At 40.4% G+C, this 27761-nt stretch overlaps 1 protein-coding gene across 5 annotated transcripts; it reads left to right on the top strand.

Moving 5' to 3' along the window:
• The first annotated feature begins 253 nt into the window (after positions 1 to 253).
• Positions 254 to 27670, top strand: LOC108077147 (phospholipid-transporting ATPase VD). Of its 5 annotated transcripts, none has more exons than XM_041775848.2 (16): positions 254 to 429; positions 934 to 1033; positions 9183 to 10449; positions 22160 to 22340; positions 22404 to 22583; positions 22644 to 22768; positions 22984 to 24045; positions 24106 to 24437; positions 24507 to 24879; positions 24953 to 25120; positions 25183 to 25522; positions 25586 to 25771; positions 25841 to 26041; positions 26111 to 26298; positions 26367 to 26452; positions 26673 to 27670. In XM_041775848.2, exons 3-16 carry the CDS (start codon positions 9431 to 9433, stop codon positions 26705 to 26707), a joined length of 4476 nt encoding a protein of 1491 aa, XP_041631782.1. In that variant the 5' UTR covers positions 254 to 429; positions 934 to 1033; positions 9183 to 9430; the 3' UTR covers positions 26708 to 27670. The 5 variants fall into 5 exon arrangements, 4 of the variants coding, with proteins under 4 accessions (XP_041631782.1, XP_070140483.1, XP_041631783.1 ...); XR_011444565.1 differs by lacking the exon at positions 254 to 429 and having other exon boundaries at positions 470 to 1033; positions 26673 to 27438; positions 27493 to 27670; XM_070284382.1 differs by lacking the exon at positions 254 to 429 and adding an exon at positions 470 to 652.
• Positions 27671 to 27761: the final 91 nt, after the last annotated feature.

Below are 27761 nucleotides of genomic sequence, written 5' to 3'. Positions count from 1 at the left end.
ACATTTTTTTAAAAACACACCCTTAAATAATTCGATGTATCGATACATCGATGTTCTTCCACCTCTAGGAGAGCTGTTTTACAGAAATTCTGTTACTGCGATTCCATAGACAAAATTCTGTTAGCCTCTCGTTAACAGAATTTTCTGTAATTGCTTTCAAATTCAGAGTGACCAAAGAAAAAATATCAAAAAATGTCAAAACTCTGATATCGCGACTTTGGTATTCGGGCCAAAAAAATTTATTTACATTTTGTTTTTCCAACGCGTCGGTTCGCGGTTTTGTGTTGGAAAATTATTTTGTTGTTACGTTCCCCCGCGCTGTCGCCGTTTGTTGCTTGTTTCGTTTCGGCGGATTTTCGCGTGTTGTGCAGCAAGCGGACCAACCATTCCAATCATACATAATTTTCGTGGAGGAAAACACACGGCAATGTAAATGTTTGATTGTTTTTCATTTAAAACGGAGCTAAACAATCGGGCCCCCTGTTTGTGTGTGCGTGCTAGTGTGTGTGTGTGTGGAAAAGTGAAAATGCTATTTGGGCCATAATTGTATCGAAATTCTTAGCAACAACGAACACCAGCTCAAATTTTGTGGCAAAAAAAATGTATAAAGAAAACCACGGAAAAACCCAAAGAAGAAAAAATAACGAAAAAGGTTCAGGCAAAGAAATGAAAAAGTGAGCGGCGTGTTTCGATTTTTACTGCCTTTTGGCTGTCTTTCGTGTTGCGGTCGTTCTTCTTTCAGAAACCATAATTAAATAGAAATATTAATTGAAATTTTAACGAATTGGCGAAATTCGCTCTTGCGTTTTGCCCTCTCGCTCGCTGGCCTGACCTCGGCTATCATATGTTCCCGCGTTGCTGTTGTTGTTGCCTTGAATGTTTAGTGTTTGTTGCTATGCTTAAAGTTTTGTTCTCTTTTCCGTTGAAAAATAGCTAAAAATATAATACGAAAATAAAAAGAAAAGAAGAAAACTGTTTCCCTCAAAACAAATCGATTCAGAGGATAAAAACGCCACGTCTATTGTTTTATTGGGTAAGTTTTATTGGTTTTTGTTTAAATCAAGTTACCATGTTGAAAAATTGCAAAGGCTGAAGTCGGGGAAAAAAAAACATAATAAACCTCAGACGGCGGCAATCTACAGAAAAAACAAGTTGGTTGCCAAGAACCAGTTAAGCGTTCCAGACCAACCGCCAGCCACCACCCCCTTCTCCACAGCTGACGGGTTTTTACCTGCCCGTCGCTCTCTGTCTCTCTTTCTCGCCGGCTATGGCACAGCATCCGATCGTTCTTCCTTTTCCCTCCCTCGCGCCCGCTCTGTCTCACCCGGCATTTAATAAGAAGCAAACAAATTCAAACAGTCGCGGCGGTTTTTAAAATTGCTTCTTTTTATACTCGGCAAATACGATTGTGATTGCAGTTTGCCGATGCATTTGCCAGACGGTGCACAGTGCAACGGAATCAGTAGATAACAGGTATCTTCTTGCTTAATGGCAATGTTCTTTAATCTCAACCGTAAATTGAGTTATACTACCTCTTAAAGCCCAGGAAATTAACAAAGAAATGTGAATCAAGTACTAAGTAGAGAAAGTATTAATAAAATTATAACAAAACGAGGAAGTAGTTTCTAAAAAAAAAACAGAGCCGCGTTTTTTGCCTTACCAATCCCAAAGGGATAAAATTTGGTAGTGGAAACAAAAACTCCAAACTAGCCAAATTACTAAAACTGGTTTTAGAAGTATTTGTTTTTTAGCAAGTATCGATCTGTCTGTATACAATGCAGTATTTAGCTTTACTTTAAGTTGTGTCTCAGGTTGAATAATAAAAACAAAACCACTTTGTTCTCAACAAAAAAAATTAAACAAATAGCAGCTGTCGAAAATTTCCGCTTACATGTATGCTTACCTGGAGTTATTTACGCCTCTTGCAAGCTAGGCCCCTACCTGTAACATAATTAAATTCCCTTCAATATGTACATTTTACTGCCCAATTTTTAGTTATTGAAAAAGAGGGTTGAGTCAGAATTGAATTCTAGAATTCTGGGTCAGGCCTTAACGTTTTGAACCCTCTTCTGGTTTTATTATCACGACAACCACTGTGCCATGTCTTTGAATATTTCTTGAAGCATCTCGTCTTCTCTCTGCTTCCAGCTTTACCTCAATTGAGTTCAACGCTAGTTGACGTTACTCGCTGACTAATTGCAGCCGGGAGAAAGAGATGGAGACAGACAAATACTGTTACTTGATGCGTTGTTTGCTCCTCGTCTGTCTCTGTTTCTTGCAATCTATTAGCCGCTCTCTTTCTCTTGCACTCCCCCACACTCCCCTTTTAAGCACTTTCCACCCCCCATCCTCCATTTGCTATTGCTCCAGGTACCGTTAGGGCAGAGCTTGAGGCAATTGACTCCGATTCGCAATTCGCGATGCAGTGGAAGCCCAAAAGCAGCCAAAGATGAAGCAGAGACAAAGAAAGAAAAAGAGACCGAAACAATGGAGAGAAACGGAAGCAACAGTCAACTTATCTCAGTTTTTTTGTTGTGCTTTTACAGTTTAACGCTGCTGATTATGGTTGGCTTAGTACTATTTGAATTTTATGACCGAAATTTAGCTAGCATTTGCGACGTGTCGCAAACAAATTTCACAGATACTGGCATAAAAATAGCAAAGCCTTTCAAAATATGAATGTATGCTCATATAAATTAACTTGCTCGTTGAATAAATCTATATTTTAAGTTTATTGATTTTTGTAAAGTATTACATATATATTTCTAAGACAGCGTTAAGATATATCATATTTTAAATGCAAAATCTACACACGTCGTGTTTTGGTGAAAATGTTTTCAAAACTATACATATGTATGTACCTTCACATCAGATTATCAGATAATTAGATCAACTAAATTGCTACCTATTGAAGTTGATTGCTGGCCATAAACATGTTTATGTGTAATTAACAATGATATTTACCCAAATACAGGGTTTATTATAATTGGATTATTAAGGAATTTGGTTTTGCTACAGTTGTTTATTATTTCAAAAGAAGCTTATCACCCAGTTTTTTGATTCCTTAGGGGTTTTCACATTATTATTATTGGAAATTGTGTGTTTTTTTCAATAGGAAGTCCCGTTCCTGGCATTAACCATTAACCGTTGCTCTCAACGCGTATAAAGTGATAAGGGAATTCCGGGGAAAATGCCTCTTGTATCTGGGTGTACGTGGCCTGGCCGCAAAGCGTGTCTCTTCGCCTCCGGGCCTTATCACGACGTCAGCTGTCAGAGTGGTATATATTATATATAGACTATATATATAAACATTCATTGGCTGGGGTGTATATCATATGGTAAGCTATACTATGTATATAGTTGTTCCCCCAATTAAGTGCCGCAGCCACACTTTCGGTTTATTTGGCACTGGCACTTAATTGATTCCTCATTGCGTTCTCATGGTTGGCCTGCGATTTGGTGGGTTGCGTGTTCGGTTCTGGATTGTATACATTGATAAATATTCGATTGTGATTGCATGGATAAGGCTCGTAAAACTCCTCATTCTGTCATTATGATTTGTGCTTTACGTTATCGGTTATGGCTCAATTCATAAGGTTCAGTCTTATCTTTCGCAACTTACTTTGTCTTTGCCTTGTCATAAACAAAGCTTGCGTCCACTCTGGAGAAATATTAACTCAATTTTATAAACAAAGCTGCTATATTTTGTTATGTAAGCAAAAAGCATTGTGGACAATCCCAATCCAACACAATGAAAAATTCTAAAAATATCGAAATATTTAGCTCGAAGGGACATTCCCATGTGTTTACCAATGAAGAAGATCAAAAGTAAAGACGGAAACACATGCAAATACTTATAAATAGGAGTCTATGCGTTTCTAGTGACCACCAACAATGAATCTGTACACTTTAATCTTTAAATTTGTCAAGAGAAGCTACATATTTTGATTGGGTTATCGCCTCTTATATTTAGCAGTTTAATTTATGAACTGTTTTGCATCCATTTTAAGCGCAATCAACAATATTTATTTATGATTTAAGCAAATTCTGGATAGGGCTTGCAATCTGAATAAAAATATTTTAAAGAGCCGCAGCAGTTCTTTATTATTTAGCTTGTAATATTTTTCTTGACCTCCAACAGTCCCACACATCTGTTGCTTTACATTTTCAATCATTCCCTCTACTCTTCAGCTCATTTAGCCCATTAAATTTAATGACTTTCGACCTGGGCAGGTGTAGGGGAGGCATATTTCCCATAGTATTATTTCTTACTTAGTTCGTATCGAAAGCCAATCGATCTCTGGCTGGCACTGTGGCAAATTAAGAAGGAATGCGAATAATTGAATACATTAGTATGTTAATTTCAATTCGAGCGGTTTGCTTGGGCCAAAGTTTCAATCAGTAGGAAATTTAGTAGTACAAGCCCAGATGTTGCCCAACTAGAGGGGAGACCAAGACTGAGTCGTGAATCGTGAGGTAGAAGTGCTGTAGAAATATATTTAAATATCAAATTTTAAGTTAGTTTAGTAGGCTACCATCTTCCTTTTTAAATAATTTATAGAAAGGTCTCAGAGGGTATCATAAACTTAAATAAATTAACAATGGTACTCTACAAAACTTACCATTCTCTTGGCAAATGAACTATCGACATTCCGAATTAAAAAAATGTAACCCTTGCAAATACGCAAAAATCTCAAGAAAACTTAAGAAAACAAAGCCAAATAAATTTTAATAAATTGTATTTTATTCCTAATTTATTTGTCACGAGCACGAGCTCTTCTGCAGCATAAATTGTGGGTTGCCTGCCTGCCCGCCTGCCTGTCAACTGTAGTGACGTTGCGTTGATGTAATTGAATAGATAGGCAGCAAGTGGCGGCGCCCCCGTCAACAGTTTCTAATTAGTTGTGAAACTTTGTTTGAGGCTTTTGCTGTTTTCTTTCCATTTTGCTGGCTTGAAATTTGTCTCGTTGACGCGAATATTCTCAGGGCGGTCGGAAGTTTTCCCATGTCAAATGCCAAAGCACATCGTAGATTTTCGAACTCTATTGTTCGGACTCACAAAGATGGCTTAATTAAGCCAGCCCACAGAATTAGCATAGGAATGACTGAAAAATATACACTCCTATGCAGTGATTTGCATGCGATTTGACTTGGTCGTTGACTCGATAAGATTTATGCTTTTAGCCAAGTTTGGGAATATGTATATTTAATGCCTTTTAGTTTCGACTTTAAGTAAGAGCTTTGAACTGAGCTTTGAGCATTTATATCAATTCTCAGTATTTATTCTTATCGAGGCGAGGTAATTATTTATCACTCCGAATGCTATATCAATTATACGCCCCGTTGCACGAGCATTAATCTCTGGAAATGGAAAAATGGCACAACAGCTGCACGAAGTGCTTTTGAACCCGATATAAATGCATTTTAGCTTCCAAGTTAATGATGGGAAATGAGGAAAAAAGGAAACAAAATGAAAGATGTATCAGAATTCTACAGGAAACTTCTATGGGATAGGCACAATGGAATACACAAATATTTTTTGGATTATTGTTATTGTGTTTTTGCCAAATTGTTTATCGGTTTGAGAACTCTTCAAAAAATAAATGGTTTCATATATGAATAATTAAAACTGGTGCGAATTGTATGTGTAAACAACTGGGTTGAATTCACCTTTTGACCATATGGAGGAGGAGGAGGAGAACAACAAAGCAATTCGACCTTTTGCGCATTTGAAAATTTTGATAGATTTTTGTACAAATATACATTTAACATGAGAATCAATTGGTATACAAATCCTTAAACAAATTAAATGTTAAAAATAGGTTTCCAACGCTATACTTTTGTGGTAATTTTAATTGAAGTAATTTTGTAATTTGAGACATCATTGATTTTATATTTGAAAGGCTTCAACCTAGCATTGTTTTGGAAACACACCACAAATTATTATAATTACTAAACATATATTGTTTGTGCTCGCTTGTCCGCTTTATATGTATATATAATTAATGTATAATTGGCCCAACCATAAATGCGTTTTCAATGCAAGGTCGGGTCGATCGGCCATCGGATTGAACTTAAAGTGAGCACTCAAACAAAAATTATTGCCCAAGCTTCAATATTTTATATTTATGGTTTGTCAGAGTGGGCTGCACATGAGTTTTTCACCTCGTCAATTGCTTTTCAAATAGCTTTTCTCATCCTGAGTTCAATAACAATGACAAATGAGCATCTGATGAACGAGATCGAGAATGTCTTGGCCAGATGGCGTCCGCTTTGTTGTTTTATTTTTGTTGCTATTAAAATGCAATGAACTTTACATTTATGTTTATACCTTTTGCCTGCTCCCATTTCTCTTTTGGCTTTTCGGCTTACTTTTCGATACACCGATTCTGCTGGTAATCACACCCGGTTTTGGGCTTGGCCTGGCGGAATTGTGTTTATCTTCTCGATATATTTCGCATGTGCGTGGCTAAAAATAATTCCCATTTTGTTGGGAGTATCGACAGCCGCAAAGGCAAAAGCAAAAGCTAATAGCCAGATACGGGGAGATACCTCCACATCGATAGAGGCACTTTGAAGTCAGCAGCAGCCATTGAAGTGGCTTCCACTAATTAGCCGGGCCGGGACAGAGAGTAAACTTATCAGTCTGGCTGGCAGGCTGCCTTCTTGGGGTCGTTTAACCCATCGGCCAAGTGAATAAATCAAGTTTTGGCACTCGAAAGTTTTTTTTTTGTGTTTTTTGTTTCTTGAAAATTGTAGCTTGTAGCTCGTAAAACGGAAAGAAAGGAAAATTTAAAGTGCCAGACAGACAGACTTGGTAAAAGTTTCGTTCTTTTCTCCATTGCACTTTTCTTTTTCTGTATACTGTATGTATGTATATTATATTTCTTCATTCTTGTCTGGGGTGTCTTTTTATGGTTCTTGGCCATGACAGAGTCGAAAAACCAATGAAAGCTAAATGACTAACAATTTTAGTCGTGGAACTACTAAAAAGTCTAGCAAAAATTGAAACTAAAATGCTCAAAACAAAGAAAGTTTTATTTCTTCTGCGTGATTTATGATATTTGACCAAAATCGGTGATTTTTACTAATTTAGATCACATAAAAACCAGCAACAACGAAGAAACGAAAGAAAATTTAAAGCTGAATTCGGTCGTGTGCCAAATTCATTTTTAGCTTTCTTATGCCCACTGAAGATTCTTTTTTGGTATTCGTAAATATAACGAACATATATAGAAACCGCAATCGAATGTACATATAAGTATGTGGAAAACACGTATGTATATATATTTGGCAATAGTATTACGCCATTGGCGCAAGTTTGCTCTTCGGAATGGCTTCCCGAATTAGTTCATCACTCAATGAAAAAATTAAGTTAAATACAAATTGATACAAGCCAGTGGAGAGCATTAATTTGTATTTAATTAATAAAGGAGGCAAACGAACAACTAGGAATGGAATTTATTAATAAAACGTTTCATTCGAACGCAAGACCTCGAAAAGTGATATCTATGGAATTTATAAAGCTTGTAAACCATAATACGTATTAACTTTGAATTTAGTAGAGTATCATATATGATCAGTTCAAGTTGGAGGAAAATATTGACTAGTTAATATTTTATTATTACTCTTTTCTTCTTCTTCTTTTAATTTCTTCTCTTTTTAAGAGATTCTTCGAAGTTCATCCAGTATCTATTGAATGATTGAAGCTATTCTTTATGTGGCGTCTGCTTTGTAACATTGATAAATGAACGGCTACTGTTCCTTCTTAAGTTTAATTTTTCCATATGGGGAACACCCCAACGAGTTGCCATAGATTGTGGTACAACAAAAAAAATGTATCTCAGCGAAGATACAATTTCTGTGGAGGAAATTCTGCCTTTGTTGTTAGCTAGAAATCGTTCCCTTTCCTGCAAAATAAAATAAAGCTGACCTAAGCATAAATTCTATTACATACAGGAAATCATATATCAACTTTTACTGATCTAAGAAAGTTTTATTATGGAAAAATAAACTTTAAAGAGTAATAAATATAACATCAATTATAACCATTTAAATTTAATTATGCATTTTGCATTCTATTTCAAACCCATAAATAATCATTTATCGACTTAAGAGCTTATTTCTATAAATGGAAGTGTGACCAGACTGGATTTATTGTATCGAACAATCATTTTCAACCTTGAAATCTGGTACCAAAATATATAAAGAAGGGTTGCCAAGAATTTATTTTCGGAATATAGGAAGTAACACGCAGAATTTCGGTGGCCAACAACCAGTTTTGAAATTTGAATTTGAAAGAATGTTTCATTAAAATATGACCTCGCTTCCGACACTTTTGACAGCTCAAAAATCAAAGTTCAAGCTCAGTGTGAAAAATAGTATCTATAGTGTCGTTGGACGCCTTGAACTTTCAGTCTATTGTTGTTGTTTTCTATCTCTGTAAATACGACAATCGAATGGGTTGAAAAATCTTGAAAAGCAACAATGGCCAGCCCACATGCAGGTTTTTGGAGTAGAAAACGCCCCCACCTCGCCCCTCCAACGCCTGCACCCGCGTTACGCTTGACCTTGCGGGTCTTTCAGCTCGCTTCTGCTCTCTTCGTGATGTTTTCCATTATTTTCTCGTTTTATTTTTGCCTTTTTCGTCTTTTTGGACTGGCTTATCGGAAGCTTTAAGTCTTGAATCAAGGGCGAACTTAAAGCACGCATTTGTATTATTTTTTCTCGTTTTTATTTTTGTATTTTTGGTGGTTGAGTGCCTCTGTTTGGGTTCGATAAACTTTTGGGCAGCAATTAACCAGCCTCGTTATATTTTTATCGCCCCGAATGTAATTTGTTAACGCTATCTCCCACTCTATTCGCCCCCTTTACATCTTTAATATCAGTGTATATATGAAACGAAGGGTTTATTAGGGGGTTATTAAAATATAAGTTGTAAAAATATGAGGGGGCTGTTATTGTATTGAATTTAAATAAAAACATTTTTCCCAAATATTAAATTTAATTTCATTAGAATTTTTAATTGAAATTGTTTCACAGAAATTAAATGAGTAGCTTTTAAAGTGGTTCTCGTCTTATCATAAACTGATATTTCTGTACACTTAAAATATTTAATTGTGACTTGAATATATCAAATAAAATAATAAAACTAATATATCTTTCTTTCTTTCTGCTTCTAGATGGTCATGACCTCTGCAGCTGAGGAGGGGTCAGTGATGACGCCCTTAACGTTTGTGTCCAGGTGCTAGGATCTGCCTTTGGACAGCTGTTAGGTGGTTGCAACTGGAGCCACCTGTATACCAAGAACCGAAAAGGAAGCACCCACAGTATAGAGAGAAGAAATAACCGGCGAATAATTAAACACACATATCCGAGGTAGATCGTGGCCAGGCCGAAGAAGGTAACCTGATGGTTGTGGCTTGCGAACATGCCCTCAGCGAACACCGAAGACTTGCGGCGAAAGTTTCTAGTAGTGCAGCAGCAGCGCTCCGCACCGCCCAATCTGGCCGGCGACAGCCTCCAGCCGGCGGTTCCCAATGCCGCTACAACAACCAGCCTGATGATGACCACGTCCACGGGCCTGGGAGGTGGTGCGGGACTGAGCATGGGCATGGGCGAACCGGAGCGAACCTATGTCTTTCCCGGTGGCAATCCTGTAGTAGCTAGCGCTCCCGGAGGAGGACAGGGTATTCCCGGAGTGGCTATAGCGGCGCCGTCGCGCGGGCATGCCCGCTCAATTAGTCACGGGGGAGGCGCCATCGTCGGAGCCAATGGGCGACCCATTAAATCCGCCATGAAGGGTCACCAACGAGCCTTCTCGCAGGGTCAAATCACGGACTCACCGCCCGGCAGTGCTGCGCCCGCGGGAAGAGGTCACAGTCGCGTGGGTTCCAAAACGGATTTTATTCTACCGCCGGGTCACAAGGAGGAGCCTGTGAGGGAACCCTCGGCCCCAACTTCAGCAACTGGAGGTCGGGGTCATTCCCGGCAAGCATCGCGCTCCGAATCCATATACACACTGCGGCGGACGGAGGCGCCACCGTGGTGGAAACGCTTCACCCTGTGTAACTACAATACCAGCGATAAGTTCGAAGAGAGGAGCTACCGGATGGTGGTGCCCAATCACACAGTGCCGCCAAAGACCCCCAAGAGGGATCATCCGAATGGTCAGTTTGTGGGCAATAAGATCCGGACGACAAAGTACACGCTGCTCTCCTTCATACCGAAGAATTTGCTGGAGCAGTTCCATCGAGTGGCCAATTTGTACTTTATCTTCATCGTCCTGCTTAACTGGGTGCCGCAAATAAATGCCTTTGGCAAGGAGGTGGCCATGATTCCGGTGCTTTTTGTCCTGGGAGTGACGGCAGTGAAGGATCTCTTCGAGGATCGAAGAAGAAGGGCGTCGGACAAGAGGATCAACAACACCACCTGCAGGGTATACGATGGGTGAGTTATCAATGTTTATTTGTATATAAATTTAACTGGCCTTAGAGGAAGTAAGTGATGGAAGAGGTAGATAAGAAAATTATTGAAAATTAAAAGTAATTAAATTGAAATATCTAAAAGTAAATAAATGGAAATAGACTGATTCATAAACTTTAACAAAGAATATTTCTGAGTGAATCGTAGAACTTTACCTGTATCAGAAATTTGATAAAAAAAAATATAATATTCTAAGCCCAAAAATGATTACAAACTGGGGCAAATAATGCAATTTACCAGCAAGTCGCATAATAACATAATCAACTGGGCAGATTCATTCATAAAACTAGCTCAATCCAAAGTAAACTTGGATAATTGAATCATGTGAGAAATTGATGCCAACAGGTCGTTTAATCAATAAAATGGTCCAAAGTGTCACAAAAAAGTCACTTGTCCATTATAATCACGTTATTCTCCCCTGAAATTTGTCTGTCGTTACGAAAACTTTCCAGAAGTTTGCCATAACTGTTGAGAAACACGACTCCCGTTGGCCAGATTTCGTTGTAACCTCGGGGCTAGACACAGATTTTAACGAGCAGCCACTTGGCTTGGGGTCTGTCCTGGATTGTTATTTGTTTTCACTCCCTCGACCACTGGTTGCACATGGAAATTGCTGTTGTTGTTTGCCCGACGACCCCCCCCCGTCTGCGATTTGTGTTTGTTATATATATTTTAAAACGTGATCTAGAAATCGATAAGCAGCCACCGCGGCGGCGGCGGCTGGGTAAACTTTCCCTCACTGTTTGAACTGAACCCACTGCCGCCGTCGCCCCCTCGTCCATCTGGTGCCTCTTGTGGTTTCTGTTTGGGCTTGGGCATGAGTTTGAGTGCGGGTTTGGGACTGCGACCGGGCTTTTGTCCCACATTTGCGCGTGGTTGACGCATACTTTTTTACCTGCCTCCCCACGGTCTGCCTCTTCGGCTTGTTGCTGGGGCAAGACTTTCCAACTAAAGCGGCGATTTACTTGCATCGCACGTGTACTTACACTGGGGATAAAAAGGTTTTGTATAAATAAAATAAGTAGATTTGAATTTAGAACTTCAGAATTTAAACAAATTTGATTTAACCAACAAGATAATCCATAGATAATTTTAATATTTATTTGGAAAAACGGATAAATATTGATATATTTTTTTATTTATTTGTTTTGTTTTCTTCTTTAGAATATTAATATATATTTTTTACAATTTTCTCCAACTATTAAATTGCTTAGCTGGCTTTCCGGCTTGTACTGATCGTACAACTAACAAAAATAAACCCGCCAAAGACAAAGAGATCAGGTCTGGTATAACTGAAAAAGTATATGGTCTCCGTAGTTCCTCCTCCCCATCAATCCATGTACATTTCTCTATTGTCCGACATGTGTGCTGCTGACCAATGAACTTACTCTGTTGTTTGCTAATTATATTTACATTTCCCTATTCTCTTTGAGGCTCTTCGCAGAATTGTCATAAACCAAAGCAGTATTGTTGTTTGTTTGAAAAACGTATAGTTAACCGTGGTTGAAAGATATATAAAAGTAGTTAAATAAATGAAACGAAAATTAAGGTATTCTTCAACAACCCTTTTTTTTGTTAGCAAGAGGTTTTTAGGCTTTAAAACCCCCCTTAAACAAGTAGATTTATTTATTAACAAGATATGCAAAATATGCTAAAGAAAAGTATACCATAAAGTATGCCGGATTATTCAAGAATAATGAACTTTAGCCCACAAACAAATTCGCAACCGTTATAACCCAGTGGAGCCCACCATCTCCGTCCTTTCACAAAGGCCCCCACTTTACATGCAAATAACACGCATATGGGCTCCACTAAATATGGTAGTTTGGAGTCAACCGACTGGACAACTGACTCACAGCCGGTTGAGGCTATAGAGGCTATAGTGGCTATAGAGACTGGAAACAGGCCTACCACCGGTACTCGTACCCGCATCGTAAGAGGGGGGCATTACCAGTTTAACGGCCCTGACCATCTCACGCTTGTCCGATTTTTGTCCACGAATCGAATTCAAGACCATGTGCAGTTCACTCGCTCCGAATTATGATGAATCATTAGTGAATTGCTTGAGGTTTCTTTGCTCTATATTTCGCTATCATTGTGATTACGAGTGGGCAAAAATTATTGGATCAAGGTGAAGATTCAGAAATACATGAGTTTCGTAGTAGTATTTATTTTTTGTTTTGGGAAAATTTCACCCCTCCCCAAAGACTGTGTGTTAATTGCAACCCAATCGAATCGTTTGCGATGTGCTAACCGGGTGATTAAACCCAAATTGAAGTGCGAAAAGTCTGCGGATTTAATTAATTTCCAAATCAATTCACACAAACAAATACACAGAGAGTTAGTCATGAAGACAATTTCAGGAAGTGGAAAGGAAATATTTTAGGGTGTAGCTTATGCAAAAATAGTTGGAGAAAAATAAGAAAAAGTAAATATAACTATTGAATAAAATATGATTCAATGATGACCTATTTAAAAACTCTCAAAAGCAACTGATTGTCATATTTAAAAAGCTGCACGAGTGACTCAATAATTGATGAAAGCACCCACTCCAGGGCTCCTTGGGTTATAAAACACTCATTTAGTCATGCTGCTCCCGAATGATTCAATCAGAGTAGCTTGATGGCACTGACTTGAGTAAATTCCCAGTGATTACCGGACGGTTGCATTCGTTTTGCATCCACATTCACTTACTGCCATTGATATGGGTATGACTCGATCGTTGAAAGAATGCAATAAGTTCGCAATCAAAACAGTATATATATACATATTCAAAGTGAAGACGACGGACGAGGTCACCCCACTGGTTTTTCTGCCATATAGTCACAAATTGCAGCTTGAAGAAATCGCAGAAAGAAGAGTTGCATTCGTGCTGCGCCCACACTTTTTGTAAGAATATTATGCAACGTACTCTCCGGGCATCTGGCGATCTGAACGAGTCCAGAATCGTGCCGGAATTAAGCGGAAACTGTAAACAACAACTGCCACTCACTGTGTGGCTTGCCGCCCAATAAATAAAAGAATAAATATTATTTCCCATTTTGCGTTGATTTCTTGCTGCTGTAGAATTGCATTCCAGTCAGTGGTTTCTCTCTGGAATTACCTATGATATTGAAAAATAATTAATGAGAGAGAAACGTGGACCATAAAATCAGCATTTTTATAGTAGTTATAAAGTTCAAGTAGTGTGAAATACACACACGCGGATCTTGAACTATTTTTAAAAATGCATTTGTACTTGAACACGTCATTAAATTTAATTTATTACTAATGTAACAACATTTGGTAAGAGGCTTTATGAATTTTAAATTAATAATATTTGTTTATTTAAAGGTTTTTACTTTTTGCTTCAAATATGGCTGCAGTTTTTCTTGAAATTCAAATCCCAAGGAAAACTCTTGAGCCTGAATAAGGTTTTTAATAATTAATATATCCATTTAGAATTCCCTTTAACCGAAGTTTTTTCAAACTTTTTCTTAAACGTCTATTTGAAAATGAAATACATAGGTGAAACCTTACCTAACTGATAGGCGTGGATCAGCTGGTGTTTCTCCCAGGTGACAAGTGTGCACTTTCTCCGAAACTGCATGAATATATTCCGACTGTTGTGTCAACACCTGAAACGAAGCCAGACGATTCTACCCTAAGGTCTCTGCATATAGAATATGACATATAGAATATAGAAAAAAAAAAAATCACGGTCGCCAAGGTTGTGGGAAGAATTTGTGTGAAGCACGTTGGTTTTGTGGGCTCGAAAGCACAGAAAAAAGGGACAAGGCTGACCTTGAAAGGCTACAGAACCAAATGTATCTAAAGTCAGTTGTTGAAAAAAAAGGAAGCTCAGGTTATGATGTCATTATTAAACCTCTGTTCCTGTGATTTTCTCTCTGTGCAACCCAAAGATAACTATGACAAACCACCGATAGTTATGCTCTACTGGGGCGGATCTCTGTTCTCGTGCTCCTCCGGTTTTGGGTTAATGTTTGGCCGTTGGCATTATTGTTTGCCGTTTGGTAAAAGCCTTTATTTTCGCCACACACACTATTACACGCACTGTGTGTAAGTCCGAACTCATGACATTGAAAATGCTAAAATACAGCAGCACAGACAAACGAGTTTTTCCATATTCCCCCCATTCAGGTAAACCGGTTGGCAATCGCTGTTAACTGCCTCCGACTTGGGTCTCAGTCTCAGACTCAATCTCCGGATCTCAGCCGCAGCCTGGGAGACTCAGAGACAGAGGCGTTTGTCTAGCAAGAATCGTCGAGCCAGAATCCGATGTGGAGGCCAAAACCCGATCCCCTGAGAAGTTGGCCATCTAATGGCCATGTTAACAAACCCCAGAGACCATTAACACCATGCTGCAATTGCTGTTTGCTGCTGCTGTTGGTGAAGTTTTTCCGATTTGTCTTTGTGCGAGTGTATTTGCTGTCTTCACTTGTTTGCTGCAGTGTCACTGACTCGCATCAGCGGCTCTGGCCAGTTTCCATTTGAGTCTGGGTTCAAGCCAAAGCCAAAGCTCAGGGCGGAGGCTTTGGGCTCAGGGACAAGTTGCGGGGAAGTGTCGAGTTTGCGGGAAAATATGACCACCAAGGTGATGACTTTGGGTTCAAAGAAACACAGATTGGAGAAACAGAGATCTCAGTTGGTAAAGAATAAAGAAGTATAAGTAATTATGATTTCGAAATGCATAAGCGAAAAAAAACAGACTTGATTTCCTTAAAAAAATGTATCTTTCATGCTTATAAAAATTATGTTCAAACTTCTATAAAATGCTGGATTTCTTTAACGCATTTAATAAATGGTTTCAAAACCAATTTTGCTTCTTATCTTAGCTTGTCTCTCAATGTTTGATATTAAATCTAATTTTTGCTATCTCTCTCAAGTACATTTAACTTCTGACTCTTGATAGATCGTGGAATGTCAATCCTGTTTCCAGGAAATGCCCACACAAACACGAATCAATTATTTTTTAGCTTCCCTATTTAATCAGTAGCGAGAAGTGTCACTTCTAAGTATCTATAAATGAGATATGGGAGCCTTAAAGAAATGTATTAAAGTGTAATCTTGTTTTTTTAGCACTTCTAACAGCCGCACACATATTTTCTCCATTTGGTAGTATCGTTTAGTTTGACTTCAAACAAAATTCCAAGTTAACTCTTTGCAAGGCAATCGAAACACTTGATATAATATTTGAGCAGCACCAATGACATACTTAAACAGATAAAATATCTAATAAGTACGCTTTAGAGACCGGATAAATGTCACGTACAAGAACTGCAAGGTCTAGAGAGAGTGAGTTTCTTGCCATTTGCAAACCTAAATAGATCTTGTAAGACTTCTTGTAAACATTTAGTACTAAATATTTGTGTTTTTAAGGCTATTTCCTTTTGACATCTTGGCAAATATCAGCACTCCCTTGCCTTGGACAAACTACATATGTATGTATATCAGAAAAATCCCAACAGATCATTTGAATGGCTTTAGTTGTTAGAGGTAACAGAGAGCGTAATTGTTGGATATTATTTAGACTTCCGCTTGGTTCGGAAGACTTTGTGTGTTTGGTTACACAATCAGTAAGCCCCATTAGTGTATTTACATTAGCTTAGAACTGGTTGTTATGTGCTGCCACCTCCCTTAATTACATTTCCCTATCTTAGCCTTACATCTGCCACTCCAATTCCGTTTTCCAACAAGCAATTCCCGAGTGCAAATTGCTGTTTAGATACAAGAGGAATCTCAGAGATAAATATGACGACTGCCTCAAGATATCGTATGACGCTCTCTAAGTATTCTATGGGGGCGGCCAGCTAGGGAATTTATACCATGAATGCCGATGGGGGAGAGTGGGATGCCATCGGCATCGGTTGGACAAATAAACTGACTTTTGTTTGGCCTTTCCCAATAATTGACCTTACTTGCAGCGACGGCCGATAATTGTCATATGAGTTTTGCCTGACGGCGACAACAACGCACACATTCCACCAGAGACAGCGCCTGGGGAAAAGTGCTTTATTAATAATTAATTTAGGCGCGCAATTGAGCGAACTGGTCGGACCACGTCGTCCTCCTCCAAGTTGCGTGCAGTGAGCTAATTACATGACCAAACTGTCTTTTCATTTCTTGGCCAACGGAGTGGGGCTCCGAGGTGGTTTAAGTACACACCCGTCGTCTGACGGCGGCGGCAGTTTCTGTTCGCTCCATCGAACCGCACTCTTCGTACCGCCCACCGCCCACCGTCCAATGCTTTAATAATGTTTACATGATTGATTCATGCGCGATGGCTTTTAGCCGAGTTAATGAAGCACCGCGCTCCCCTCTCGCCTCGGTGTGAATTGAGTTTCGTTTCTTTTTGAGTGCGTTTGTGTGTGGGGGCGTATCTTTGTATCGTTCTTTTTACTTTTTTTTACAACCACCTTCCGCCGCCCCTGACAACCTGAAAATGGTTCGTCCGCTTGAATGGGCAAACTTTAAAAATTGATTATAAAAATCACTTGCTTGGCTCTGTTTGTCTGGCTTTTATTTTTTGATATCCATTAGACGATGAGGAGAAGAAGAGTAGCTTGTGTTCTTTGAGCAATTACAGAAAAACCCTATAAGAGGATTACTTAAAAATTTTAGCATTTTTTTTAGGTGCCTTGGGTAAATCTCTAAAGATTTAAAGTAGCATTTTATTAATTTACCTTTTTGTCTCTGTTTAAATTTAATATCGTAATATTTGGAGCTGGCAAATTATAGTTTTTAATCAATTTAAGCTCTTTTTCGATTTTAAAGAACCCCTTCCAAGGTTTCAGAAATCACCAAAAAAAAGCACTGGGTATCTAAAAGTCCGGACACGTGCCTGTATCTTTATCTTTATCCATTTTTTTTTTCCATTTTCCTTTTTAAGGAAATGGGTGCGCCTTGGTTGCATTAGCACATAACAATAAAGCTCGGCACAGCCCAGCACAGCATGATGGACATTGCAAGGACGACCTTCAAAGTGGGTGCGCAATGGCAGTGGTAAAACCTGTGGGTGAAGTTTTCATTAATGAAACATTGTAGCCGGCTGTTGATGTCATTTCCAAGGGGGAAAATAAAGTCCACTTTAAGGCTACTGTCATAATGTGTGTCGTTCTTTGTTCGTTCTTGGCTTTCAGGATTTTTTCTATACTTCAATTCCTTTTCTAATTACACAAAATCCAGACAAATAATGTCAAGGACAAGTAGTTTTTTAGGTAGAGAAAATTACATTTATGATTTATGAACCATTTCCCCAACGATTTCAAGAGCAATACAAACATGTGATATCGATCATCTCCAATTAGGCGAAACTTTAGGCAATGTTGTGCATATTGAAAAGCAGTGACTATGTGTTAATTTACCTAGACGAAGTGCTACCTGTCTGTCAGAGTACGTAGTAGTCCCTTGTCAGCCCCACTTTATCTGTCGGGACTCATCGTCTGCTTGGAACGAGGGATTCCAAGGGGGATATAGACTTATTAAATGCTGAATTATTTATGATAGAACATTGCGGGGGATGGTCCTTGTGCCGCCTGAAGTCCTGCTGGTTATGTTTACCCAACCAGGCTAATGCTTCGTTGGCTTTTGCCTAATTTGCTGCATAGTCGTCAGGCTGCTCTAGTCAGTGTTTTTGTGTGTTTTTCCGCTAGCTACTTTTTTTTTTTTTTGGTGCCTGAGCACAAAGTGTAAGTTGGTCTAATCGCCGACCCACGCATGTTTACTTTAGGCCTACGGAAAATACCTTTTAAATAACAACCTTGTCTTGCTGCTACATGAACTTACCTATTAGCGGGTAGCATTCCACCAACTCCCACTCCACCTCCGATTCCTGTTTATGCCCGAGCGTTTTATTGACTCTGACCAAGGCGGACGGCAGATGGAGGCATGCGCATTTGCCCACTTTTGCCAACTTTTGGAGAATTACCCTACTATTTCCAGGTCCATAACTGCCTGCCTCCAAATGAACATGCATGACCCACTTTGGCCACATAAATTTCCATGTATACGATGCCGAGGAGGAGTACGTACGAGCCGGCGGTCGTTCGGCCAGATGGGAGCACTAAAATAATCAAATGCACGGTTCAATACACTGAGCACAATTTGCTCCGTGTGCCCCTGAGATCTTCCAGACGGAGTGTAATGTTGTAACATCACAAAACCATGACGTAATTGCATGTAGTGAGGCATTGCTTTGATTCATTTGGATCATTCTTATATGTGAGTTCCTGGTAAATGCACTTTTATCTTATCCATTATCTTTGCATTGGAATTTTAAACAAAGAAAAATGCTTCGCTGGTAAATTCAGTAATAGAGAAAACTGATTAGCGGCCGACTACTATGTTGTGTTGTCATAATAAATAGGTTGTACCCTAGCTTGCAACGTATTGTTTGTAAAGTAATTAGCTTGGAAAACCCCACTTTCAAATGCAGCCATGAGAAAACACCACTCCGAATTATATTTTTATTATCTTGATGTAAAACTTCATTAATTAAATGAAACACAAAAGAGGTCGTGGATCAATAATGAATTATACGGGCAGGGAACGCTTTATATCACCATGATTCAGCTGATACGTAGCCAAAACTATGATTTCGGGAAGACCCATTTAATTTCGTTTTTGAGCTAAATCGATACCATCACCATTTTAATTGACAGGCTAAAGGAGGGGGAAATAACACAAACTCAAAGCCAAACTAACAACCAACTTGATCCTTTCAAGTAGAGAGGGAGAAGGGCGTGCGAGAAGTGCCAAGAAGGGTGTTTAAGAAGCGGCGAGGAGGGCGTGTGAGAAGCACGAAGAGAGGCGTTTGGGGAAGAGGAGAAGGCGTAACCCACTCGACCCACATTCTCGCCTCCCAAAATCGAAATCGGAAAACAAAACTCGGATTCGGGTTGCGAAGTTGCGTGAGTTTCACTTTTATGCCGCCAAGTGTCTGCTTTTTTTTTTTTTTTGTTGGGCAAACAATAATTCAGCAATCAACGTGCTCATCGTCGAGTTAAACTCGCATTAATTTTGCATTTCGCGAGACCCGACCGGCCGCCTAATAAATCGAGTCAGCCGCGGTAATTGCACTTCGCCAAAGCGCCATTAAAGATTCAACAGCTCGGGACGCCCTCGGGGTAAATATGAATCCGCGAATAAAGTGGGTTGGTCCCAATTAGGTGACATGCAACATGGCAAAGGCGGACGAGAAGTTGTGAGCTAACTTGGGGTTCGTCCCAGTTCTGTGACTACTGCATGTCCTCCCCACGGGGAGAAGGAGACACAAGACACACTGTCTGGGATCCGGGGCTTGTTAATGGACTTGACACTTGGCCAACAGTTGGTCACGCGCCACAAGACGACGTCGGGGGCACTGTAATGATGGCGATAATTACAAGACCCACAGCTGTCACCTTCCCTACAACTTGCACTTGTTGTTCCGCCTATCGAAGGTTATATATGTTTTCTATCCGGAGGAATATGATTAATGACGTGGACCCCCCTCCGACGCTGGGTCATTGGGTGACTAACGCGTGACCCAAAAAGCATCGACAGTGAAAGTGAACAGCACATAAAAATATGGCAAACTTGGAGAGGTGCAAGGAAAGTAAGTGAGAGGGAAAGCCAAAATCAAAACAAATAAATAAATAGTCGTAAAAAGAACAAGGGATAATTATCAACAAGCTGATGATCAAGTTCCGGTTGTAAAAATGGGGATGGAATAAGGAATGAGGTGTTTTCACACAAAAACCGATAAGCAGGTCAATAAATTGTTATGACCAAAGTTCCATTTATACTTTTCAGCACATAACCCAGATTTCAGTTATTAAATAAATAAATTACTATCAAAACCACTTCAAAAAACCGCCTGAAACCGGCGATCACATGATAAATACTAATCAGAATTTTAAACCCATCTCAGAGACCTTAACCTCGCCATTTTGCTTTGAAGCTAACACTTCAAACTTAAAAGACATAGTTACCCATTACTCTGAAGTAATTCCAAGAAATTCGAGGTTTTCTAGTCGAAACCCTGAACAATAAAGGTTTATTGCGCCCGGTTGACGTCGTCATACACGAGAATAAGCCACTTCACAGTGACCAAATCAATATCTTATCGGGGAAAACGGCGAGATAATGAAATAAAAGTCCATTTTTACCTTTCAAGAAACTGCTGGCATGCGTCGGCATGCACTTGAACGTGATATATGGGAACGACGACGACGACAATGCTGTTAACTGTTCCAATTACAGAATTGCATTTACCGGGACAAGTCAACACAAAGAAAACCAGAGTTGGCCAGGAGCAGGGCAAACACAAATATAATTATATGACCAAAGGGGGAGCGACGAGGGGACCTAGAAAATTGCATTAGAATGTGCAATCTTGCTAATGACCCAATTATAATGATGGCGAGTGCTGGCTTTCACCGAACTACGCGCGCGACCTGTTTTCCTTAATTTTATTTTGCTGTGACTGCCTGTAGTTGGCAGGACTTGTCACAGTGGCAATCTGGCTGGATTCAAGCAATGCAAGGACACTGGCCAGCCAAACACACACAATGACAAAGCCAAAAGCATGGTCGAACACGCGACTGTTAAAAAATTACACTTGCCCACAACAACCATAACAATTTCACGCCGGATGGAAGAGTGAACTTGAATGTAATGGAAAACCATGTCCATGTCCTTGCACTTGCTTTGGCTCCAACTCCATCTCTCCCTCCTTTTTTTTGTCCTTTCATAAATATCTAAGCAGGGCGGAGCAGAGATGACGCCATTACGGGGATACATGGGGCACATCATGGAATGTAACCAAAATAAAAACCATGAAAATTAACCGCGGAATGCTTTCACCATGACGCAGCGGGGAAACTCCAGCCCCTCATCTCTGCGCCTGCCTGCCTGTCGGCCAAGGTCGAGGCCAAGTGATGGGGTATTATTTTGCAATTTACTTGTTACTTTAATAACCGGCCCACATGCGAGCCCCTGACCGTCATGCGGCGGCCTACACCTACACCTACTCCTACACCTTCTCCTCTCCATTGGCGGGTGCACTCATCCCCATCCCTGACCTTAACCCATCCAGATAAGCAAACAAAGCCAGAGCAGCTCCACTTAACTCGCATGTAAATGCTGGCTCTGGGCCAGCCATCAATGTGTTCATTTGACAATAATTGAGTTTCGGTTATATGACGAGCATTCCATGAATATTGCATATGGATTACATATCTCTGTATAGTTATGACAGCTTGAGCGACATTTCGTGACCAGTGGCTGACATTTGGGAAGCCTTCAGAGCGCGCGCTTCGTTCTGTGCCATTATAAAATATTCATTTTCATAACGAAGCAATGACTTTAAAATGTATTGAAGATTGGGCATTAAATATGCTTTAATTTGGGGGTTCTAGCAGACGTAGACGCCCTGAAAAACGTGTTATCCCACCCATTTGATGTCCCCAAATATCTTAATATAATCGCGTCATAGCTTAAAAATATAAATTAATGGCTAACAAGTTTTGGGAATAAAGAAAAAATTCAAAGTTTAGATCGTTAGAAATAAAGAAATTTATAAGCCTTGACTAAATAAATTATTATTTATAAATATAACCTGAATTAATTGCAAATGATTTAACAAATGACGTTTAGATCCATTACAATTTGTAATATTTATTTGCTTTTGCAGGGAGACTGAGCGTTATAAGAAGGTGAAATGGCAGGACTTGCGTGTCGGGGACATTGTCCACCTGTCCAACAACGAGACGGTGCCGGCAGACATCCTTCTGCTCCGGACAAGCGACCCCCAAGGGGTCTGCTACATAGACACCTGCGATTTGGACGGGGAAACGAATCTAAAGCGTCGCGAGGTAAGTGCGACAATTACCCAACCCAGATACGTGATACTAACCTTTAGATATTTGTCTGTGCAGGTTGTACGTGGCTTTGAGGAAATGCAGAGCATTTTTGTGCCCAGCAAGTTTGTGAGTCGCGTGGAGGCGGATGCGCCGACAACGAAGCTATATAGATTCCATGGGGCCTTAATACATCCAACTGGTGAGCGAGTGCCGATATCGACCGAGTGCCTTTTGCTGAGAGAGAGCAGACTGAAGGTAAGTTTTTTACGGGATTTACAGAACATTTACTCAACATGATTCCTTTCTCGCTCACAGAATACAGACTTTATTGAAGGTATCGTGGTCTATGCGGGACATGAAACAAAGTCGATGCTGAACAATAGTGGTCCGAGGTACAAGCGCTCCCAGGTGGAACAGCAAATGAATATTGATGTGATATGGTGAGTGCGTTGACCGTGCGAATTGTTTTTACAGGGAAAGATGTACAAAAAAACAATTGAAATGGTATTTAAATTAGTTCTAAAGTTTGTCTTTAATGGAAAAGCTAATCAGTTTCTCACATTACAGAGATAAGAACCCTGGAAAGGCATAAGACATTTTTTAAATTTAAATATTAGGTAAAATTAACTAATTATTAATTAATCTCCCTCTTTAGGTGTGTGATAATTTTGTTGTTACTGTGCGTTGTCGGCGCCATCGGCTGCAGGATGTGGCTGAGCTCGTTCACCAACTTTCCGGTGCCCTACCTTCCCTTCGAGGTGAATGCCAACCTCGAGGGCATGTGGACCTTCTGGACATACATCATCATTCTTCAGGTGATGATACCTCTGTCCCTGTACGTGACCATCGAGCTGTGCAAGATCCTGCAGGTCTTTCACATCCACAACAACATCGATCTGTACGATCAGGATACCAATAAGCAAACAGAATGTCGGGCAATGAACATCACTGAGGAGTTGGGTCAGATTCAGCATATTTTCTCGGATAAAACCGGCACTCTCACCGAGAACAAGATGATCTTCAGGCGGTGTGTGGTCAACGGTGCGGATTACAATCATCCGCCATCGGAACTGGAGAAGATCTACTCGAAGCCGGGGGCACCAGCTCCGCCGCTGCTGCCGAATGATAATCTGATCAATGACATGGCGCAGCCAAGTCAGGGAGCTTATCTGACATCGCCGGCGCAACGCATCCAAGAGTTCCTGGTGGTGCTGGCCATCTGCAATACGGTTATTGTTGGGGCCGCCCCCCATCGCGATTTGATGAATGCCAGTGGCATTATTGAGGTGCAGCAGACAGGCAATAACAGTCCAGCAAACCTGAAGCTCGCTAAGCAGCGACAGAAGCTGCTGGCAGCCAGCACAACAACAACAACGACCACCACAACCATACTGAATGGTTCTGGGTCACAGCAGCCGGGATCTATTCCCGCAGATCGCTACATTCGTCTGGCAGAGTCTCGATCGGTGACGCCCTCGCCACCGCCCAACCTGTTGTTTGCTTTGCCTGCCCAGAGCCATCAACCGACGCTGTCGCCGATAAGTAGTTCGGCGGAATCGTCACCAAATTCCGAATCGGAGTCGCCTCCGATGAAAAACAAGGCTCTGTCCAACAGTATTTCGCCCACGGGAAGGGCCAAGGCGGTGATCAACTCAAAGATTACCAGCATAGCCACCTTCCTGAATGCCAAGACCCAGGGAAAGCGGCTGAAGATGAAGTGAGTCTTTAAAGGAAATCCGTTTAAGCTACAGTTAATTTAATTTAATTTATTTTTCAGTTCAACCAAAACGGAGACCATATACAGAACCGCTGATGGACGACCCTTGTATGAGGCCGAGAGCCCGGATGAGTTGGCTCTGGTGAATGCCGCCTACAGCTACGACTGCTGCCTGCTTAATCGCAGTGCCAATCAAATTCTGGTCAGCATGCCAACGGCGGGTGCCACAGTGGAGTATGAAATACTCAAGGTGCTGCCCTTCGACTCTAGTCGCAAGTGCATGTCGATTGTGGTCCGGCGCACTGGCACCCAGGAGATTGTGTTGTACACCAAGGGAGCTGATAGCTCCATCATGCCCGTCCTGGCGCCGTGCTCGCACAATAGTCCCGAGGGTGAGTTTTCCCCTTATATTATATTGTTTTTTATATAAATTAATTCTAATAAATATTCGATTACTTCAGGCATCTTGCGAGAACAGACCCAGCAGCAGCTGGATCGCTATGCTCGTGAAGGCCTGCGCATCCTGGTGATGGCCAAACGCACTCTGAACTCTGCTGATTATACAGATTGGTGGGCGCGACATCAGGAGATTGAAATGTCACTTGAAAATCGCGAACGTAGGCTGCGGGACTCCTTTGCCAAGCTGGAAAGCAATCTGACTTTGCTCGGGGCCACAGGTATTGAGGATCGCCTGCAGGATGGAGTGCCAGAGACGATAGCATCGGTGCTAGCAGCGGGAATCTCTGTTTGGGTGTTGACGGGAGATAAGCCCGAAACCGCCATAAATATTGCCTATTCTGCAAAGCTTTTTACTCAGCAAATGGAGCTGATCAAGTAAGTGGAGCTAGTATTTAGAGGGATGTTTAAAATTTACTAACTAATTCAAATCATTTATTTATATTCTTAGATTGACAGCTCGATCTCGCGACGCAGCAGAAACAGCCATTAATTTCTATCTGACTGACATGGAGAACGCCAAGACATCCTCCTCCCTGGGCTATGGCCAAACCTTGAGGAAAAAGCAGCGTGCCTTGGTTGTGGATGGCAAAACACTTACCTTTATCCTAGATCCCAAGTGAGTTTTATATAAAATGCTTTACTTCTTTAGCTAATCCCTGTTATCTCTGTTCCTGCCAGGTCCAAACTGATACTGCCATTTCTGCGGCTAGCCAAGCGTTGCGCCTCGGTGCTCTGTTGTCGCTCCACACCGCTGCAGAAGGCTTACCTAGTCAAAGTGGTAAAGGAGGAGCTGAATCTGCGTACCCTGGCCATTGGCGATGGCGCCAACGATGTGTCCATGATCCAGATGGCCGATGTGGGTGTGGGCATTTCCGGCCAAGAGGGCATGCAGGCCGTAATGGCCGCCGATTTCACACTTTCCCGGTTTCGTTACCTAGAGCGATTGCTGCTCTCGCATGGCTATTGGTGCTACGATCGCTTGTCCCGCATGATTTTGTATTTCTTTTACAAGAATGCGGTAAGAATTAGTTTTTAAGGGTTTTTTTTTAGAGTTTATTTAAAATATTTAACTCCCTTGCAGGCCTTTGTCTTTCTGATATTTTGGTATCAGCTATATTGCGGCTTCTCAGGGTCTGTGATGATGGACCAGATGTACTTGATGCTGTACAATTTGATATTCACCTCGCTGCCGCCCTTGGCTATTGGAGTGTACGACAAGCGAGTGCCAGAAGATCTCCTGCTAAAGAATCCGTATCTTTATAAAAATGTAAGTCTCTTAAATAGCTTTAGAATCATTATAAACTCAACTGTAATTGATTCATCTCTCTTATTTCAGGGTCGACTGGGCTTGGCTTATAGACCGCACGACTTTTGGCTGATACTGTTGGATGCCCTCTACCAGAGCCTCGTTATATTCTTTGTGGCGCTGTGCGCCTATGCGGAGAGTAATGTGGGTATCTGGGAGTTTGGCACCACAATTACGGCCTCCTGTCTGTTTGCCAATCTAGTGCATTGTGCCATTGAAATACGTTCCTGGGTAAGTTCTTTACACATTTCTAAATATAAAAATTTTAGAAAATCTAATTGAATATATCTCTTTTTTCAGACTATTCTGCATGTCATATCCATTGGGATTAGCCTGGGCTCCTTCTACCTCTTCTCAATTGTGTACAACTCAATGTGCGTCAATTGTTTTGGCCTGCCCTCCACCTACTGGGTGATCTTTGTGTGCTTTGGCTCCGCTGTCCACTGGCTGGTGATACTGCTTTCCACAGTTGTGGCTGTGCTGCCGCGGTGAGTCTCCGGGACTCCTCTTTTACAGTAATTTTATAATTCTTAAATTTTTAAATATTTTTTTTTAGACTGCTGCTCACCACAGTGCGCATCTCGCTGGTTCCCGACGACAGCACCAAGGTCATACTACAGAGCAAGCGGGAGCGCAGCAGAGGTGAGGGTTTGTTAGTTACTTGGTCGCGCTCCACTTCAGCCTCATCAATCTATAGGTAAAAAGGCACAAAATAATTTGAATGATAGTTTTCCTTTTGCACGTTTTGAGTTTCATCTTTATGAGTTCACATTTATGATTTTGTGTCTTTTTATTTGTACATTGCTTTGCTTCTAAAATATACTGGATTACCTTGCTGAAATAACTAAAAACCTGCTTGCAGAATCACCGATTATGGGTCTAAGAATCAGATTATAACAACGATTACTTGATCGAGCGCCAAAATGCAATTCCTCGGCGGCTATCTCAGCGGCAAACCAACTCTAGGATAAGGAAACACGACGACTAGCAACACCCATGAACATGAACTTGTACACAAGTGCTTTCACCCTAAAATAAGTGGCCTTCGACACCGATTATCAGTAAAAATGTTTCGTTAGTTTACTTCATTTAGCCGCCCTGCAAATAATTATATCGTAAATGTACTTAGTAACCAATTGAATTAACTGTTTAGCGAAGATTTCCAAGTTAACTATCCGAGTTTTAGTTGAAAATGTGCCTAGAGAAGGGCCAGCTTGCATATTTATTTGTATATAAGTAGAGAGTTAGCGTTAGTACCTAGAACCGTAGCGAAGCAACCTAACCAACCTAACGACTATTGTTTAACAGAACCGAAAATACAATGCTAATTATTGAAACTAGATACATGTAATGCCTAGACCTAGATATACACATATATATATCACCCTAACAGAAATACTTGACAATTCAAAACACAACAGAACTCTGATGGTTCGATGAAAAGGCTGTGATTCTACACTCATGAAGGATATACCTAAGCATAAGGATTATTATTATATATACACACATACCGAAACCCAAACCTAAACCTAAACTAGATCTGTACGTTAGTAGTTGCATTGACTCGAGTATTGACATCTCCTCTCCACTCACCTTCTGTGTTTCTTAGTTTGTTGTTCGGCAAGCAAGTGAGTTTTTTACTTTTTTATTGAGGGTATTAATCTATCGTTGTAATCCATTAGTTGTACTAAACTATACTAAAATGAACCCTAAATGCAATTCGAAATTAACTTGGTACGTGTTGACACAGGAAGATGATTGAATACCAGAGAGCAAAAATCGTTAGCTGAATATTTACATTGTTGGAAAAAGCAAGAAATCATTAAATGAAATAAATGTATATTTACCTAAAAAAAAATATGTGATTCTAATGTCTTTTATTTTGAGAAACCATTTCTGAAAAGTAAGTATTTAAAAGAAAATTCAAATTTAAATAAATAAACAAAATAAA

The sequence above is a fragment of the Drosophila kikkawai genome, chromosome 2L, assembly GCF_030179895.1.
Source record: "Drosophila kikkawai strain 14028-0561.14 chromosome 2L, DkikHiC1v2, whole genome shotgun sequence".
Lineage (NCBI taxonomy): Eukaryota > Metazoa > Arthropoda > Insecta > Diptera > Drosophilidae > Drosophila > Drosophila kikkawai.
Note: the sequence above shows the minus strand (reverse complement) of the source record. Positions and strands in the feature narration are given on the sequence as shown.

What these genes read in the sequence shown, in the direction of transcription:
- LOC108077147 (XM_041775848.2), top strand. Translation starts at nt 9,431, where the DNA reads ATGCCCTCAGCGAACACCGAAGACTTGCGGCGAAAGTTTCTAGTAGTG. An exon ending in ATCCGTATCTTTATAAAAAT is followed by an intron (nt 25,772 to 25,840) that starts GTAAGTCTCTTA and finishes CTCTTATTTCAG; the next exon opens with GGTCGACTGGGCTTGGCTTA. An exon ending in CCATTGAAATACGTTCCTGG is followed by an intron (nt 26,042 to 26,110) that starts GTAAGTTCTTTA and finishes CTCTTTTTTCAG; the next exon opens with ACTATTCTGCATGTCATATC.